The sequence below is a fragment of the Astyanax mexicanus genome, chromosome 6 (genome assembly GCF_023375975.1).
Source record: "Astyanax mexicanus isolate ESR-SI-001 chromosome 6, AstMex3_surface, whole genome shotgun sequence".
Classification (NCBI taxonomy): Eukaryota; Metazoa; Chordata; class Actinopteri; order Characiformes; family Acestrorhamphidae; genus Astyanax; species Astyanax mexicanus.
This window is the reverse complement of record NC_064413.1, coordinates 24,907,144-24,924,028: the sequence shown is the minus strand read 5'-3', so window position 1 is coordinate 24,924,028 and position 16,885 is coordinate 24,907,144. Positions and strand designations below refer to the sequence as shown.

At 40.9% G+C, this 16,885-nt stretch overlaps 1 protein-coding gene across 3 annotated transcripts; it reads right to left on the bottom strand.

Moving 5' to 3' along the window:
* Nucleotides 1-1,137: 1,137 nt before the first annotated feature.
* On the bottom strand, nucleotides 1,138-13,971 carry LOC111193358 (uncharacterized). Of its 3 annotated transcripts, none has more exons than XR_007439639.1 (12): nucleotides 13,882-13,971; nucleotides 13,671-13,747; nucleotides 13,490-13,568; nucleotides 13,211-13,269; nucleotides 13,020-13,116; nucleotides 12,740-12,842; nucleotides 12,365-12,433; nucleotides 11,951-12,025; nucleotides 3,051-3,095; nucleotides 2,546-2,772; nucleotides 1,599-2,282; nucleotides 1,138-1,275 (listed from the first exon to the last, which is right to left on the bottom strand). XR_007439639.1 is itself a non-coding variant. In XM_049480771.1 (12 exons), the coding sequence occupies exons 2-12, from the start codon at nucleotides 13,726-13,728 to the stop codon at nucleotides 2,124-2,126; spliced, it is 861 nt and encodes a 286-aa protein (XP_049336728.1). In that variant the 5' UTR covers nucleotides 13,729-13,747; nucleotides 13,882-13,971; the 3' UTR covers nucleotides 2,044-2,123. The 3 variants fall into 3 exon arrangements, 1 of the variants encoding a protein (XP_049336728.1); XR_007439640.1 differs by lacking the exon at nucleotides 1,138-1,275 and adding an exon at nucleotides 1,292-1,372; XM_049480771.1 differs by lacking the exon at nucleotides 1,138-1,275 and having other exon boundaries at nucleotides 2,044-2,142; nucleotides 2,253-2,282.
* Nucleotides 13,972-16,885: the final 2,914 nt, after the last annotated feature.

The following is a 16,885-nucleotide window of genomic DNA, read 5'->3' as shown; positions in this document are numbered from 1 at the left end:
CCAAAACCAGTTACAGAGCTTTTATTGAACCCTGACAAAATAAAAGAAACAGCTGAATGTTTAAAAGTTGTATAATGGAAAAAGTTCTGGTTTTGGTTGTTTGTTAAAGGGTGATGTTACAGCAAACTCAACAAAGACCACAACATAAAAAGGCAAACAACAAAATAATACAATAAAAATAAACTTTATTAAAGCTTTAAATATATACACATAATATACATAAATAATATCAAATGTTTATGAAAAAGATAGGGAAATCTATCTGAAATCTATTAATTTCATTATTGCATAAATATATACATCTATGATTCTAATTAATGCTTATTAAAGTATAAATTTAGGAATGTAATAATGCCTATAAATATATAAATATCAATTTAATTAATGCCTATTAAAATATAAATTTAGGAATCTAATAATGCCTATAAATATATAAATATATCAATCTAATTAATGCATATAAATATATCACTTTAATTAATGCCTAGAAATATTTAAATCTATCAATCAATCTAAATAATGCATATAAATATTTAAATCTATCAATCTAATTACATGCCTATTAATATCAAAATCTATCTACCAATGGATCTAATTAATGCCTATAACTATATAAATCTATTAATCTAATTAATTCCTATTAAGACACACCCACTAATCTACAGATCCACTAATCTACACACCCACTGATCTATAAACCCACTAATCTACACACCCACTGATCTATAAACCCACTGATCTACCCCCCCCCCACTAATCTACCCACCCACTGATCTACACACTCACTGATCTACACACCCACTGATCTACACACCCACTGATCTACACACCCACTGATCTACACACCCACTGATCTACACACCCACTGATCTAGACACTCACTGATCTACACACCCACTGATCTACACACTCACTGATCTAGACACTCACTGATCTAAAACACCCACTGATCTACACACCCACTGATCTACACACTCACTGATCTACACACCCACTGATCTACACACCCACTGATCTACACACCCACTGATCTACACACCCACTGATCTACACACTCACTGATCTAAAACACCCACTGATCTACACACCCACTGATCTACACACCCACTGATCTATAAACCCACTGATCTACCCCCCCCCCACTAATCTACCCACCCACTGATCTACACACTCACTGATCTACACACCCACTGATCTACACACCCACTGATCTACACACCCACTGATCTACACACCCACTGATCTAGACACTCACTGATCTACACACCCACTGATCTACACACTCACTGATCTAGACACTCACTGATCTAAAACACCCACTGATCTACACACCCACTGATCTACACACCCACTGATCTACACACCCACTGATCTACACACCCACTGATCTAGACACTCACTGATCTACACACTCACTGATCTAAAACACCCACTGATCTACACACCCACTGATCTACACACCCACTGATCTACACACTCACTGATCTACACACCCACTGATCTACACACCCACTGATCTAGACACTCACTGATCTACACACTCACTGATCTACACACTCACTGATCTAAAACACCCACTGATCTACACACCCACTGACCTACACACTCACTGATCTACACACCCACTGATCTACACACTCACTGATCTAGACACTCACTGATCTACACACTCACTGATCTAAAACACCCACTGATCTACACACCCACTGATCTACACACCCACTGATCTACACACCCACTGATCTACACACTCACTGATCTAGACACTCACTGATCTAGACACTCACTGATCTACACACTCACTGATCTAAAACACCCACTGATCTACACACCCACTGATCTACACACCCACTGATCTAGACACTCACTGATCTACACACCCACTGATCTACACACCCACTGATCTACACACCCACTAATCTACACACTCACTGATCTACACACCCACTGATCTAGACACCCACTGAACTACCCACCCACTGATCTTCACTCCCACTGATCTACCCATTCACTGAACTACCCATCCACTGATCTACACACCCACTGATCTACCCACAGAACCATCTTCACTCGGTTGTATCGTCGGATGGTTCACTACTCCCTCTGTGACCCCCTGAAGCAGCTCAGGAACAGCAGACCTCTCTGTATGGAAAAGATCAGAAGAAAGCAGAATAAAGTAAGATGTGGTGTAAAAACCATTTACACAGACATCCCACACAAACACACACAACAGAACAAAACAAATCAAAGACCTCCACACCGTTCTCCAGGTCACCCACGTCCTACAAGAAGCAGAGATAAAGAAGTAAAGGGGTTAAATGTAGAATTGCAGACATGTCACTAATAATTTCACTGCAGAAAAAAGAATGTTTGACAGTATTTACAGAAAACCTTCTAGAAGCTTTTTAAGTAGGTAAAACAGAATAAAATTATATATTTAAAATGTATTTTCAGTATTGCTGTGAATGCATGTCTGAATTACACTATAAAATAACACCAATATTATTAAATGAGACATATATTGAACATTGGAACAAGATCTTACCTGTGCAGCTGGCTCCGGCTCCAGACGTGGGTCCGCCTCCCCAGCCAGCACCGAGACTCGAACCGAGACCTGAAACGAGAAAATACAGAGGTCCAAAGGTTGATGGCGAGTCTTTTAAGGGGTCTGCCTTGCGTTCTGACGGTGGGTATAGGTGCAGTGACTCCCTGGCTGGTTAGTGCTGGTGAAAAGACGGTGGTGGTGAGGTCCTCCACTGATGAGTCTGGACACTGTCCACAAAAAACATATAGAAAGAAATAGTCCTTTATTATTCCCTCAGTGGGGAAATTCACATAGTTACAGCTGGAAAAGGATAGCAAGGCACACATAAACAGAAATATATAACAAACTATATTAGTATTAACAATATAAGCATTAATAAATAATAAAAATATCTAAAAATCACCTACACATGAAAAAACCTGCACAAAAGGATTATGCACATTATGTTTTAAAAAAGGCTATACTGGGTCTGATGTTGGTGTGAAACAGTTTAATAGAGACTCACAGAAGAAAAAGGCGAAGTGTCAGTGGAGAAGACGTCTGACTCCTCCTAAAACAAAACAAATACATACTTTAATTCATACTGATCCATCTATAGTTTTATTTCTGTTGTCATATATTTTGATTCAGCTTAGTTTCCACTGCTGAGGAGTGCAGAAGCTCTTCATCATTAAAATAGCAATCTAGCACCTGTCTCTTAAAGGGTAAGTAAAGGCAAGTGACACGCTGATTGGTTGATTTTACATCACGGCAAAAAATAAATATATGATTAATTAAGTGAATTAGTATATGCCTTTTGTGCGTTTTAAGCCGAGCAAAGTGTACTTTTCTTGTCGTTACGATAGCAAGGACACACTGAGATGCCCTAAATCAAGCTGCATGGTTGACATGATTGAGGCTATACTGGTCTGGTGAAGCTGTGTAAGGGTTTGATAGAGACTTACCAAAGAAAAAGGCGAAGTAGTGATATAGTGTTGAATAGTGTTGGGCACCTTACTTTGAAAAAGTAATTAGTTATAGTTACTCGTTACTTCTCCAAAAAAGTAACTGAGTTACTAACAGAGTTACTTCACTATAAAAGTAACTAGTTACCAGTAAAAGCAACTATCACGTTACTTTTGTTATTCGCCTGTATAAAAAAGAAAAAGAAAATCAATTATGTATTTACTACTATTATTAGAAAAATCACAAACAAAAATAAACCCAAAATGTTGACAAAAATATAATCTAACAAATAAAAATAAAAAAATCTCCACACAGCCAAAGAAAATTACTAAAACTTGTAATACTGAAAAAAAACGGGGAAAAAAAACGGAAAAACGCGTCTGGGGATGAAATTAAACAAACCAAGACACACTCAAAGGAAATATGTATATATAAACAAAACAAAAGAATGAACAAAAACAACAATCTAATGACCGTTAAAATGGTATTAATATATCAGCTGGGTCAAACAGCTTACCAAAAGAGAAAGCAGCAGCACCCCAAAAACCGGAGCAGTTAAAAAGAGCTTAAAGTCCTTAAATCGGAACTTGGCCTGTCCACGGCCAGTGTTGTGCGTGAACCGAGTTCAAAAGCATGCGTATATTGAACACGCTCATTTTTTCATGAACGTTGAACTGAACGAAACACATTTTTAATAAAGAACTTGAATGTGAATTAGTTCACAGTATGTGTCATGAACGGCAGACATCCCTGTAAATGAACGCTGGCTAGTTAATAACATACTGGCAACGACGCGGAGAGCGCGCGAGAGGGAGTGAGAGAGAGAGCGAGGAGCAACGACGCGGAGAGCGCGGAGCGCCAGGGCAAAAGAGAGAGATACAGAGAGACAGAGAGAGAGAGAGAGAGAGAGAGAGAGAGAGAGAGAGAGAGAGAGAGAGAGAGAAGTGTGCGAGAAAGCGCTGCAATTAAAAAAAATTGCTAGTGGAAGTGATGGCACGGAGACAGACACCGATTCTCCTTATGAACATTTTCATCACCTGGTATGAAACCCACAATTGCAGTGTCATGAGCAAATGTCTACAATGAGCAGTTTCAAAGAACGTATAGTGATTTCTAGCTTGTAGTGTGAAAAAAAGCATTTATTTGAATGTCTCACGAAAAAAGTAAAATGAACTGAACTTTGAACTAGTTCAGAATTAAAATTGTGAACTTTGAACGTGAACTGTTCACTTTGAGCATGTATGAACTGAACTTGAACTAGTTCAGAAAAGCTGTGAACTGGCACAACACTGTCCACAGCAATCACTTAATTGATTAGAGCATGCAAATCGTCACAATTGTGCCTCACTTCACCACGCCAAACCATGTAAACCTACAGACACAGCAGCCAGAAGCTCAAGTTCACCGGAAAGAAGAGGGGTTATCCAGGGCCAGAGCCTAGAAAGAGTGAGCCCATGATGCCACTCTTCAGAGGAGATTCAAATAGGAGAACAACTTGCAATTGGCCTCCTTAAATACCTTTTCTCATGATTGGATACACCTGGCTATGAAGTTCAAAGCTCAAACCAATTTTGTGCTTCAGTAAGTCAGTGAAAAGTAGTTAGGAGTCTTCAAATCAATAAAATGATAAGGGTGCCCATACTTTTGCACCGGTCAAATTTTGGTTTAATGCATATTGCACATTTTCTGTTAGTACAATAAACCTCATTTCAATCCTGAAATATTACTGTGTCCATCAGTTATTAGATCAAACTGAAATGGCTGTTGCAAGCACCCAAATATTTAGAACTAAAAATGATTAAGATTAATAGGGGTGCCCAAACTTTTTCATATGACTGTACCTTTTGGCTGGTTAAATGGTACAAATCTTTACTTATTGCTGTTAGGAATGACTTTGTACTTCAAAGGGAACAAATCTGACCCTGCAAAGACCAATATTGTACCATTGAGGGTACAATTATGAAGAGTGTACCTCATACCTCTGTTTTTTTAGAGTGTACCTATCTGCCCTCCCCCTCTCTATCTACCCATCTACCCTCCTCCTTTCTATTTACCTATCTGCCCTCCCCTTTTCTATCTACCTATCTACCCCCTCCTTTCTATCTACCTATCTGCCCTCCCCCTCTCTATCTACTTATCTACCCTCCCCTTTTCTATCTACCTATCTACCCCCTCCTTTCTATCTACCTATCTGCCCTCCCCCTCTCTATCTACTTATCTACCCTCCTCCTTTCTATCTACCTATCTGCCCTCCCCCTTTCTATCTACCAATCTGCCCTCCCCCTTTCTATCTACCTATCTGCCCTCCCCTTTCTATCTACCTATCTGCCCTCCCCCTTTCTATCTACTTATCTACCCTCCCTCTTTCTATCTACCTATCTGCCCTCCCCCTTTCTATCTACCCATCTACCCCCCTTTTAATCTATCCTCCCTCTTTCTATTTATCTATCCTCCCCTACCAATCTGCCCTCCCCCTCTCTACCTACCTATCTACCCTCTCCCTTTCTATCTACCCATCTACTCTCCCCCTTTCTATCTACCTATCTGCTCTCCCCCTTTCTATCTACCAATCTGCCCTCCCCCTCTCTATCTACCCATCTACCCTCCCCCTTTCTATCTGCCCTCCCCCTCACTATCTACCTGCCCCCCCTCTATCTACATATCTGCCCTCCCCCTTTCTATCTACCTATCTGCCCTCTCCCGTTCTATCTATGCCCCCCTTTTAATCTATCCTCCCTCTTTCAATTTATCTGCCCTCCCCCTTTCTATCTTCCTATCTCTTTAGCTACCTATCTGCCCTCTCCCATTCTACCTACCCATCTACCCCCCTTTCAATCTATCCTCCCTCTTTCTATTCATCTATCTTCCCCCTTACTATCTACCTATCTGCCCCCTTTCAATCTATCCTCCCCTTTTCTATCTACCTATCTGCCCTCCCCTTTTCTATCTGCCTATCTGCCCTCCCCCTCTCTATCTGCCCTCCCCCTCTCTATCTACCTATCTGCCCTCCCCCTCTCTATCTACCTATCTACCCCCTTTCTATCTACCTATCTGCCCTCCCCATTACTATCTATCTGCCTTCCCCCTTTCTATCTACCTATCTGCCCCCTTTCAATCTATCCTCCCCTTTCTACCTGACTGCCCTCCCCCTTTCTATCTACCTATCTACCCCTCTTTCAATCTATCATTCTTCTTTCTATTTATTTATTTATTTATTTCTATTTATCCTCACCCTTGCTATCTACCTATCTGCCCTCCCCTTTTCTATCTACCATCTACCCCCTTTTAATCTACCCCCCTACTTATCTGCCCTCCCCCTCTCTATCTACCTATCTGCTCTCCCCCTCTCTATTCATCTATCCTCCCCCTGTCTATCTACCTATCTGCCCTCCCCCTTTCTATCTACCTATCTGCCCTCCCCTTTTCTATGTATCCATCTACCCCCCTTTTAATCTATTCTCCCCCAACCAATCTGCCCTCCCCCTCTCTATCTACCTATCTACCCTCCCACTTTCTATCTACCTATCTACCCTCCCCCTTTCTATCTACCTATCTACCCTCCCCCTTTCTATCTATATATCCTCCCCCTCTCTATCTACCCTCCCCCTTTCTATTTACCTATCTGCCCTCCCCCTTTCTACCTACCAATCTGCCCTCCCCCTATCTATCTACCCTCCCCCTTTCTATCTACCCTCCCCCTTTCTATCTACCCTCCCCCTCTCTATTTACCTATCTGCCGTCCCCCTTTCTATCTACCTATCTGCCCTACCCCTCTCTATCTACCTATCTGCCCTCCCCTCTCTATCTACCTATCTACCCCTCTTTCAATCTATCCTCCCTCTTTCTATTTATCTATCTGCGCCATTGCTATCTACCTATCTGCCCTCCCCCTTTCTATCTACCTATCTGCCCTCCCCTTTTCTATCTGCCTATCTGCCCTCCCCCTCTCTATCTACCTATCTACCCTCCCCCTTTCTATTTACCTATCTGCCATCCCCTTTTCTATCTACCCATCTACCCCCCTTTTAATCTATCCTCCCTCTTTCTATTTATCTATCCTCCCCCTACCTATCTGCCCTGCCCCTCTCTCTCTATTTACCCATCTGCCCTCCCCCTTTCTATCTACCTATCTACCCTCCCCCTTTCTATGTACCCATCTGCCCTCCCCCTCTCTATCTACCTATCTACCCTCCCCCTCTCTATCTACCTATCTGCCCCCTTTCTATCTACCTATCTGCCCTGCCCCTCTCTCTATCTACCTATCTGCCCTCTCCCGTTCTATCTATGCCCCCTTTTAATCTATCCTCCCTCTTTCAATTTATCTGCCCTCCCCCTTTCTATCTTCCTATCTCTTTAGCTACCTATCTGCCCTCTCCCATTCTATCTACCCATCTACCCCCCTTTCAATCTATCCTCCCTCTTTCTATTCATCTATCCTCCCCCTTTCTATCTACCTATCTGCCCTACCCTTCTCTATCTGCCTACCTGCCCTCCCCCTCTCTATCTACCTATCTACCCTCCCCCTTTCTATCTACCTATCTGCCCTCCCCCTCTCTATCTACCTATCTACCCCCTTTCTATCTACCTATCTGCCCTCCCCATTACTATCTACCCATCTACCCCCTTTCAATCTACCCTCCCCCTTTCTATTTATCTATCCTCCCCCTCTGTATCTACCTATCTGCCTTCCCCCTTTCTATCTACCTATCTGTCCTCCCCCTCTCTATTCATCTATCCTCCCCCTGTCTATCTACCTATCTGCCCTCCCCCTGTCTATCTACCTATCTGCCCTCCCCTTTTCTATGTATCCATCTACCCCCCTTTTAATCTATCCTCCCCCTACCGATCTGCCCTCCCCCTCTCTATCTACCCTCCCCCTTTCTACCTACCTACCTACCCTCCCCCTTTCTATCTACCTATCTACCCTCCCCCTTTCTATCTACCTATCTACCCTCCCCCTTTCTATCTATCTATCCTCCCCCTCTCTATCTACCCTCCCCCTTTCTATTTACCTATCTGCCCTCCCCCTCTCTATCTACCTATCTGTCCTCCCACTTTCTATCTACCTATCTGCCCTCCCCCTCTCTATCTACTTATCTGCCCTCCCCCTCTCTATCTACCCTCCCCCTCTCTGTCTACCTATCTACCCTCCCCCTTTCTATCTACCTATCTACCCTCCCCCTTTCTATCTATCTATCCTCCCCCTCTCTATCTACCCTCCCCCTTTCTATTTACCTATCTGCCCTCCCCCTCTCTATCTACGCATCTGTCCTCCCACTTTCTATCTACCTATCTGTCCTCCCCCTCTCTATCTACCTATCTACCCTCCCCCGTTCTATCTACCCATCTGCCCTCCCCCTTTGTATCTACCCATCTGCCCTCCCCCTTTCTATCTACCCATCTGCCCTGCCCTTTCTATCTACCCATCTGCCCTCCCCCTTTCTATTTACCTATCTGTCCTCCCACTTTCTATTTACCTTTCTGCCCTCCCCCTCTCTATTTACCTATCTGCCCTCCCCCCTTTCTATCTACCTATCTGCCCTCCCCCTCTCCATCTACCCTCCCCTTTCTATCTACTTATCTGCCCTCCCCCTTACTATCTATCTACCCCCTTTCAATCTATCTTTCCCCTTTCTATTTATCTATCCTCCCCCTCTCTATCTACCTATCTGCCCTCCCCCTCTCTATCTACCCTCCCCCTTTCTATCTACCTATCTGCCCTCCCCCTCTCTATCTACCTATCTACTCTCCCCCTTTCTATCTACCTATCTGCCCTTCCCCTCTCTATCTACCCATCTACCCTCCCCCTCTCTATCCACCTATCTACCCACCACCTTTCTATCTGCCCTCCCCCTTTCTATCTACCTATCTGCCCTCCCCCTTTCTATCTACCTATCTGCCCTCCCCCTCTCTATCTACCTATCTTGCCTCCCACTTTCTATCTACCTATCTGCCCTCCCCCTCTCTATCTACCTATCTACTCTCCCCCTTTCTATCTACCTATCTGCCCTTCCCCTCTCTATCTACCCATCTACCCTCCCCCTCTCTATCGACCTATCTACCCACCACCTTTCTATCTGCCCTCCCCCTTTCTATCTACCTATCTGCCCTCCCCCTTTCTATCTACCTATCTGCCCTCCCCCTCTCTATCTACCTATCTGCCCTCCCCCTCTCTATCTACCCTCCCCCTTTCTATCTACCTATCTGCCCTCCCCCTCTCTATCTACCTATCTACTCTCCCCCTTTTTATCTACCTATCTGCCCTCCCCCTCTTTATCTACCTATCTGTCCTCCCACTTTCTATCTACTTATCTGCCCTGCGCCTGACTATCTACCTATCTGCCCTCCCCCTTACTATCCATCTACCCCCTTACAATCCATCTTTCCCCTTTCTATTTATCTATCCTCCCCCTCTCTATCTACCTATCTGCCCTCCCCCTCTCTATCTACCCTCCCCCTTTCTATCTACCTATCTGCCCTCCCCCTCTCTATCTACCTATCTGCCCTCCCCCTTTCTATCTACCTATCTGCCCTCCCCCTTTCTACCTACCTATCTTCCCCTTCTCTATCTACCTATCTTCTCTCCTCCTCTCTATCTACCTATCTACCCTCCCCCTTTCTATCTACCTATCTGCCCTTCCCCTCTCTATCTACCTATCTACTCTCCCCCTTTCTATCTACCTATCTGCCCTTCCCCTCTCTATCTACCCATCTACCCTCCCCCTCTCTATCCACCTATCTACCCACCACCTTTCTATCTGCCCTCCCCCTTTCTATCTACCTATCTGCCCTCCCCCTTTCTATCTACCTATCTGCCCTCCCCCTCTCTATCTACCTATCTTGCCTCCCACTTTCTATTCACCTTTCTGCCCTCCCCCTCTCTATCTACCTATCTACCCTCCCCCTTTCTATCTACCTATCTCCCCTCCCCCTTACTATCTACCTATCTACCCTCCCCCTTTCTATCTACCTATCTGCCCTCCCCCTTACTATCTACCCTCCCCTTTCTATCTCCCATCTACCCCTCTTTCAATCTATTGTCCCTCTTTCTATTTATCTATCCTCCCCTTTCTATCTACCTTTCTGCCCTCCCCTTTTCTATCTACCCATCTACCCCCTTTTAATCTATCTATCTATATACCCCCCTTTCAATCTATCCTCCCCTTTCTATTTATCTATCCTCCCCCTCTCTATCTACCCTCCCCCTTTCTATCTACCTATCTGCCCTTCCCCTTTCTATCTACTTATCTGCCCTTCTCCTTACTATGTACCATCTACCCCCCTTTTAATCTATCCTCCCTCTTTCTATTTATCCTCCCCTTTCTATCTACCTATCTGCCCTCCTCTTTTCTATCTACCCATCTACCCCCCTCTTTAATCTATCCTCCCTGCTTCTATTTATCTATTTTCCCCCTACCCATCTGCCCTCCCCCTCCCTATCTACCCATCTACCCTCCCCCTTTCTATCTACCTATCTACCCTCCCCCTTTCTATCTACCTATCTGCCCTCCCCTTTTCTATCTACCCATCTACCCCCTTTTAATCTATCTACCTATATACTCCCCTTTCAATCTATCCTCCCTCTTTCTATTTATATATCCTCCCCTTTCTATCTACCTATCTGTCCTCCTCTTTTCTATCTACCCATCTACCCCCTCTTTAATCTATCCTCCCTCCTTCTATTTATCTATTTTCCCCTACCCATCTGCCCTCCCCCTCCCTATCTACCTATCTACCCTCCCCCTTTCTATCTACCCATCTCCCCTCCCCCTTTCTATCTACTTATCTGACCTCCTCCTTACTATCTACCCATATACCCCCCTTTTAATCTATCCTCCCTCTTTCTATTTATCTATTTTCCCCCTACCGATCTGCCCTTCCCCTCTCTATCTACCCATCTACCCTCCCCCTTTCTATCTACCTATCTGCCCTTTCCCTTTCTATCTACCTATCTGCCCTCCCCCTCACTGTCTACCTGCCCTTCCACTCTCTATCTACCTATCTGCCCTCCCCCTTTCTATCTACCTATCTGCCCTCCCCCTTTCTATCTGCCCTTCCCCTTTCTATTGATATATTGATCTGCCCTCCCCCTTTCTATTGATTTATTGATCTGCCATCCTCCTTTCTACTGATCGGCCCTCCCCCTTTCTATTGATTTTTTGATCTGTCCTTCCCCTTTCTGTTGATTTATTGATCTGCCCTCCCCCTCTCTATTGATTTATTGATCTGTCCCCCTTTCTATTGATCTGTCCTCCCCCTTTCTATTGATGTCCTCCCCCTTTCTATTGATCAGTCCTCCCCCTTTCTATTGATGTCCTCCCCCTTTCTACTGATCTGTCCTCCCCCTTTCTACTGATCTGTCCCCCCCTTTATATTGATTGATCTGTCCTCCCCCTTTATATTGATCTGTCCATTTATCTATCTATCCTCTCCTCTCCATTTTTTGTTGTATCTATTTACCCGGTAAGGACAGCAGGAAAGTAAGGTAGAGGCTGTGCTCCTCCAGAGTCTCAGACAGCGCTGTAGCCATCCTCTCTGCAGGGAAACATCAATACAGAATAACATAAGACATGGTGTAAAACCCTCTGATATACAGCCCATACACATGCAATAGAACTGTAGACATACAAGACATACAATAGAGTTGCTATAATATCCTGTTAATACGCCTACAATATTAAAAAATGTTTCTCAGACCTAAAATGATATTAAACTAATTTCTGACGGAATACAGATAGATTTCTAATGTCTTGTTGTACATACAAATATACACGTGTTTTATGGTTCTGTGCTGAACATTTGACTTTAAGACCCCTGTTTTTTTAAAGAGTGAACTCGTTTTGTTTGCTGCTTTAGGTAAAACTAAACTCTGACCTTGTTTTTGGGAGCTGTTTCTATGCTCTCCACCATGACCTCCACGCTGCTCTCCAGATCCCCCTCAGCCTATAAGAGACAGAGTCAAAAAAATAGAGGGGTTTACCAAAGAACTGTAGACCTATAACTGTTATATAAAAAACACCTTACTAATAATTTAACTGCAAAAATTTGTTAAAGTTTAATACTTAAAAAAGTGACAGAATAAAATGGTGTTTAAAACCTCTTCTTAAGAATTGCTCTATTGATATATCAATAAATAAAAGTATTATTACTAAATGAGATACAGTAATGGGTCATACATGGAAAATATCTAAACAAGCTGATACTGCAGGTACCTCTTCTATAGCTGACAGCGAGATTCTCAACTCTTACCTGTGCAACTGTCACTGGCTCAGGCTCAGACTCAGTGCTGTTGGTGTCCAGCCTGTGAGAGGGATCCGCCTCTGCATCCAGCACCAGGACATCGACACCTGACCTGAAACGAGAGAAAATTGAGGTCTTAATGTTGGTGGCGAGGTGTTAAGAAATAATGTGCGTGTTAATGATTGGCGATAGTGCATGGGTAGTGAATGGGTTTCCTAAAACCTTTAGATATTCAATCGTTTGAAGATAGAGAGATAGAGAGGATATAGAACTAATTGCAAACTCTTACCTGTGCAGCTGGACCTGGGATAATCCTAGGCACTGGTCCAGTGGTGTCGAGCCTGTAAGAGGGATCCACCTCTGCCACCAGCATCGGGCCATCTGACCTGAAATGAGAAAAAACAGAGGTCCTACTGTTGGTGGTGAGGTGTTTAAGAGACTATTTGAGTGTTGATGGTGGGTGAAAGTGCAGTGTCTTACTGGCTGAATGTCTCCGGGGGGTAGGTGGTGGTGAGGGACGCGATCCGGGCTTCCTCACACTGTCCAAAAACAGATAATTGCTTATGAGTCCAACAGTGGGGAAGTTAACAGTATTACAGTAGTAAAGGGATAGCAAGACACACATAAGCAGAAAGCTGGATACTTAAGTGTATAGTGTGTATGTGTGTAAGGGAATACTGTATGTGTGTCCTAAAAACTTTAAATCTCCAATCGTTGGAAGATGGTAGAGAGGATACAGAATAAACCAGAAACTCTTACCTGTGCAACTGTACCAGTAGTGTCCACCCTGTTCCAGGGTTCTGCCTCCGCAATCGCCACCAGAGTCTTGCAGCCATACCTCAAAGAGTAAACGGGAGGTGTCAGGGTGGTAAATCAGAATCAGAAAGAGGGAATGGGAGGTGTCAGGGTGGTACAGGGGCAGGTAAGGAGGCTGTGATACCTTGCAGGTGTGGTTGAAAGCAATGGAGACTCTGGGTGGGAGGTGGGTAGGAGCCCATCCAGCTGACCTTCTATCCACTGTTAACAATAAAATTTCATGTTAATAGAGATTCAGTGAAAGCAGAGCTGTACGTATTAGTGACGCTGCTAAAACAGAGATGTATGACAATGATACTTGATTACACTTTAATTGTTTATTGTGCTTTTCTCACCATCTTAATGTGGGCCCTCCGCTGCATCTCGAGAGACCCGGGCTGACACGGCGGGGGCTCCTCCCAGGCGGCTGGCTCCTCACCCTGCCACTGCAGACAATCGTATGTCAGTCAGCTCATCACTGCCTCGTTTTTTTATTATTATTACCAAATTTCATATTGTATGTATAATATTTACCTAAAACTATAACCACATTTGTTATTAATCTCTCCTTGTGATCAAATAAAGGGTCATCAAAAACATATGCACATATTTTTAAGAGTAATTTCCTTCCCTTCAAATCTAAATCCAAAAAGAACAGGAAAATACACAATACAAATAAGTGTTAAATAATTTCACTAGCTCCTTTACAATATATGCTGGCTATCTAACCATATCTTAGCTAAACTAGGTTAGTAAATTCCACAGAGTGTACAGTGAATACTCAGAGAACCCTCTTCAGAAATGATTGGTGACTCAAAAACCCCAGTCTAAAGCGGGTTTAGTTAAATGTTGTGTATAACGTTATATCAGTAAATCTGAGGTTTTATAATATGCTATAATAAGTTGGTATCTGCAGGTATAACAGTTAGTGATAGAGACTCACCGGAGACACAGGACGAGTCCTGAAAGAAAAGTCTCCGGACTGCGCCTGAAAAACAAAACAAAGCCCTGTCCTAATCCAGCTCTGGGTTTTTTTTTCTGAGTGTTACTGAGGGTGAATTTTGTGTAAAATGTGAGAAGTTTCCAGTTTACTCACCACTGTTGGAAGAGGTCTGCTCCTCCACTGGGGATCCATACCTGATCGGTATGGACTGCGGTAAAGTTAGTTTTATATTTGACATTCGTGAGAGATTCGGAATTCCGGACTTCCTCCCCCTTAATCAAAACGGAGATTCATCACTGTAACTGTGGTTTCTTGCTATAATGAGGGAACACAACAAACTACAACCACAGTTTTTACTGAAGATTGTATATTTTACATCATATTTAACAAAAATACAGCCGCAACGATAGCGCTCTCACGCCGCTTCTCTTCCCAACAGCGTGCTGCTCTCTTAGGGACCGTGGCACAATTACGGACCACAGCAAAAAACGAAAAACACTATTAAACTGTCTTAAATGTGATTCCTTGATGGCAAAACTAACAGTACCGTATACAAACATATATTGCCTACATATTACAAGCCTTAAAAATAAATAGTCAACTTATTTATTTTTTATACAACTTTATTAGTCAAATAAATGCATTAAACTCAGTTATCAATGAATGTAATAGTCTCAAATCAACTTTGTCATGTACATATACATGATCCTTACATATTACAAAGCTTATTTTAATGAGTATGTTAATTTATTTTAAAATAGAATTTCCTTACATGTTACAAGGCTTACTTTTTCAATTAGTCAATTCACTAATTTTACGTTAAATGAATGATCAAATAAATGCATTAAACTCAATCATCGTTAAAAGTATTTATTTGAAACCAACTTTATCATGTACAGATATATATTTCTTACATGTTACAAGGCTTATTTTTTTAATTAGTTGGTTTATTTTTTTATATTTAATTAATTATCAAATAAATGCAATAAACTCAATCATCATTAGAAGTATTTATTTCAAATTAACTTTATCATGTACAGATATATATTCCTTACATGTTACAAAGCTTATTTTTTTAATTAGTCGGTTTATATATTTTATATTAAATTAATTATCAAATAAATGCATTAAACTCAATCATCGTTAGAAGTAATCATTTCAATTCAACTTCATCATGTACAGATATATATTCCTTACATGTTACAAGACATATTTTTTTAATTAGTCGGTTTATTTATTTTATATTAAATTAATTATCAATTAAATGCATTAAACTCAATCATCGTTAGAAGTAATCATTTCAAATCAACTTTATCATGTACAGATATATATTCCTTACATGTTACAAAACTTATTTTTTTAATTAGTCGGTTTATTTATTTTATATTAAATTAATTATCGAATAAATGCATTAAACTCAATCATCGTTAGAAGTAATAATTTCAATTCAACTTCATCATGTACAGATATATATTCCTTACATGTTACAAGACTTATTTTTTTAATTAGTTAGTTCATTTATTTTATATTAAATTAATTATCAAATAAATGCATTAAACTCAATCATCGTTAGAAGTAATCATTTCAAATCAACTTTATCATGTACAGATATATATTCCTTACATGTTACAAGACTTATTTTTTTAATTAGTTAGTTCATTTATTTTATATTAAATTAATTATCAATTAAATGCATTAAACTCAATCATCGTTAGAAGTAATCATTTCAAATCAACTTCATCATGTACAGATATATATTCCTTACATGTTACAAGACTTATTTTTTTTGATTAGTCGGTTTATTAATTTTATATTAAATTATTTATCAAATAAATGCATTAAACTCAATCATCGTTAGAAGTATTTATTTCAAACCAACTTTATCATGTACAGATATATATTCCATGTTACAAGACTTATTTTTTTAATTATTCGGTTTAATAATTTTATATTAAATTAATTATCAAATAAATGCATTAAACTCAATCATCGTTAGAAGTATTTATTTTAAACCAACTTTCTTATGTACAGATATATATTCCTTACATGTTACAAGACTTATATTTTTAATTAGTTAGTTCATTTATTTTATATTAAATTAATTATCAAATAAATGCATTAAACTCAAACATCGTTAGAAGTAATCATTTCAAATCAACTTTATCATGTACAGATATATATTCCTTACATGTTACAAGACTTATTTTTTTTATTAGTTAGTTCATTTATTTTATATTAAATTAATTATCAAATAAATGCATTAAACTCAATCATCGTTAGAAGTATTTATTTTAAACCAACTTTCTTATGTACAGATATATATTCCTTACATGTTACAAGACTTATTTTTTAAATTAGTTAGTTCATTTATTTTATATTAAATTAATTATCAAATAAATGCATTAAACTCAAACATC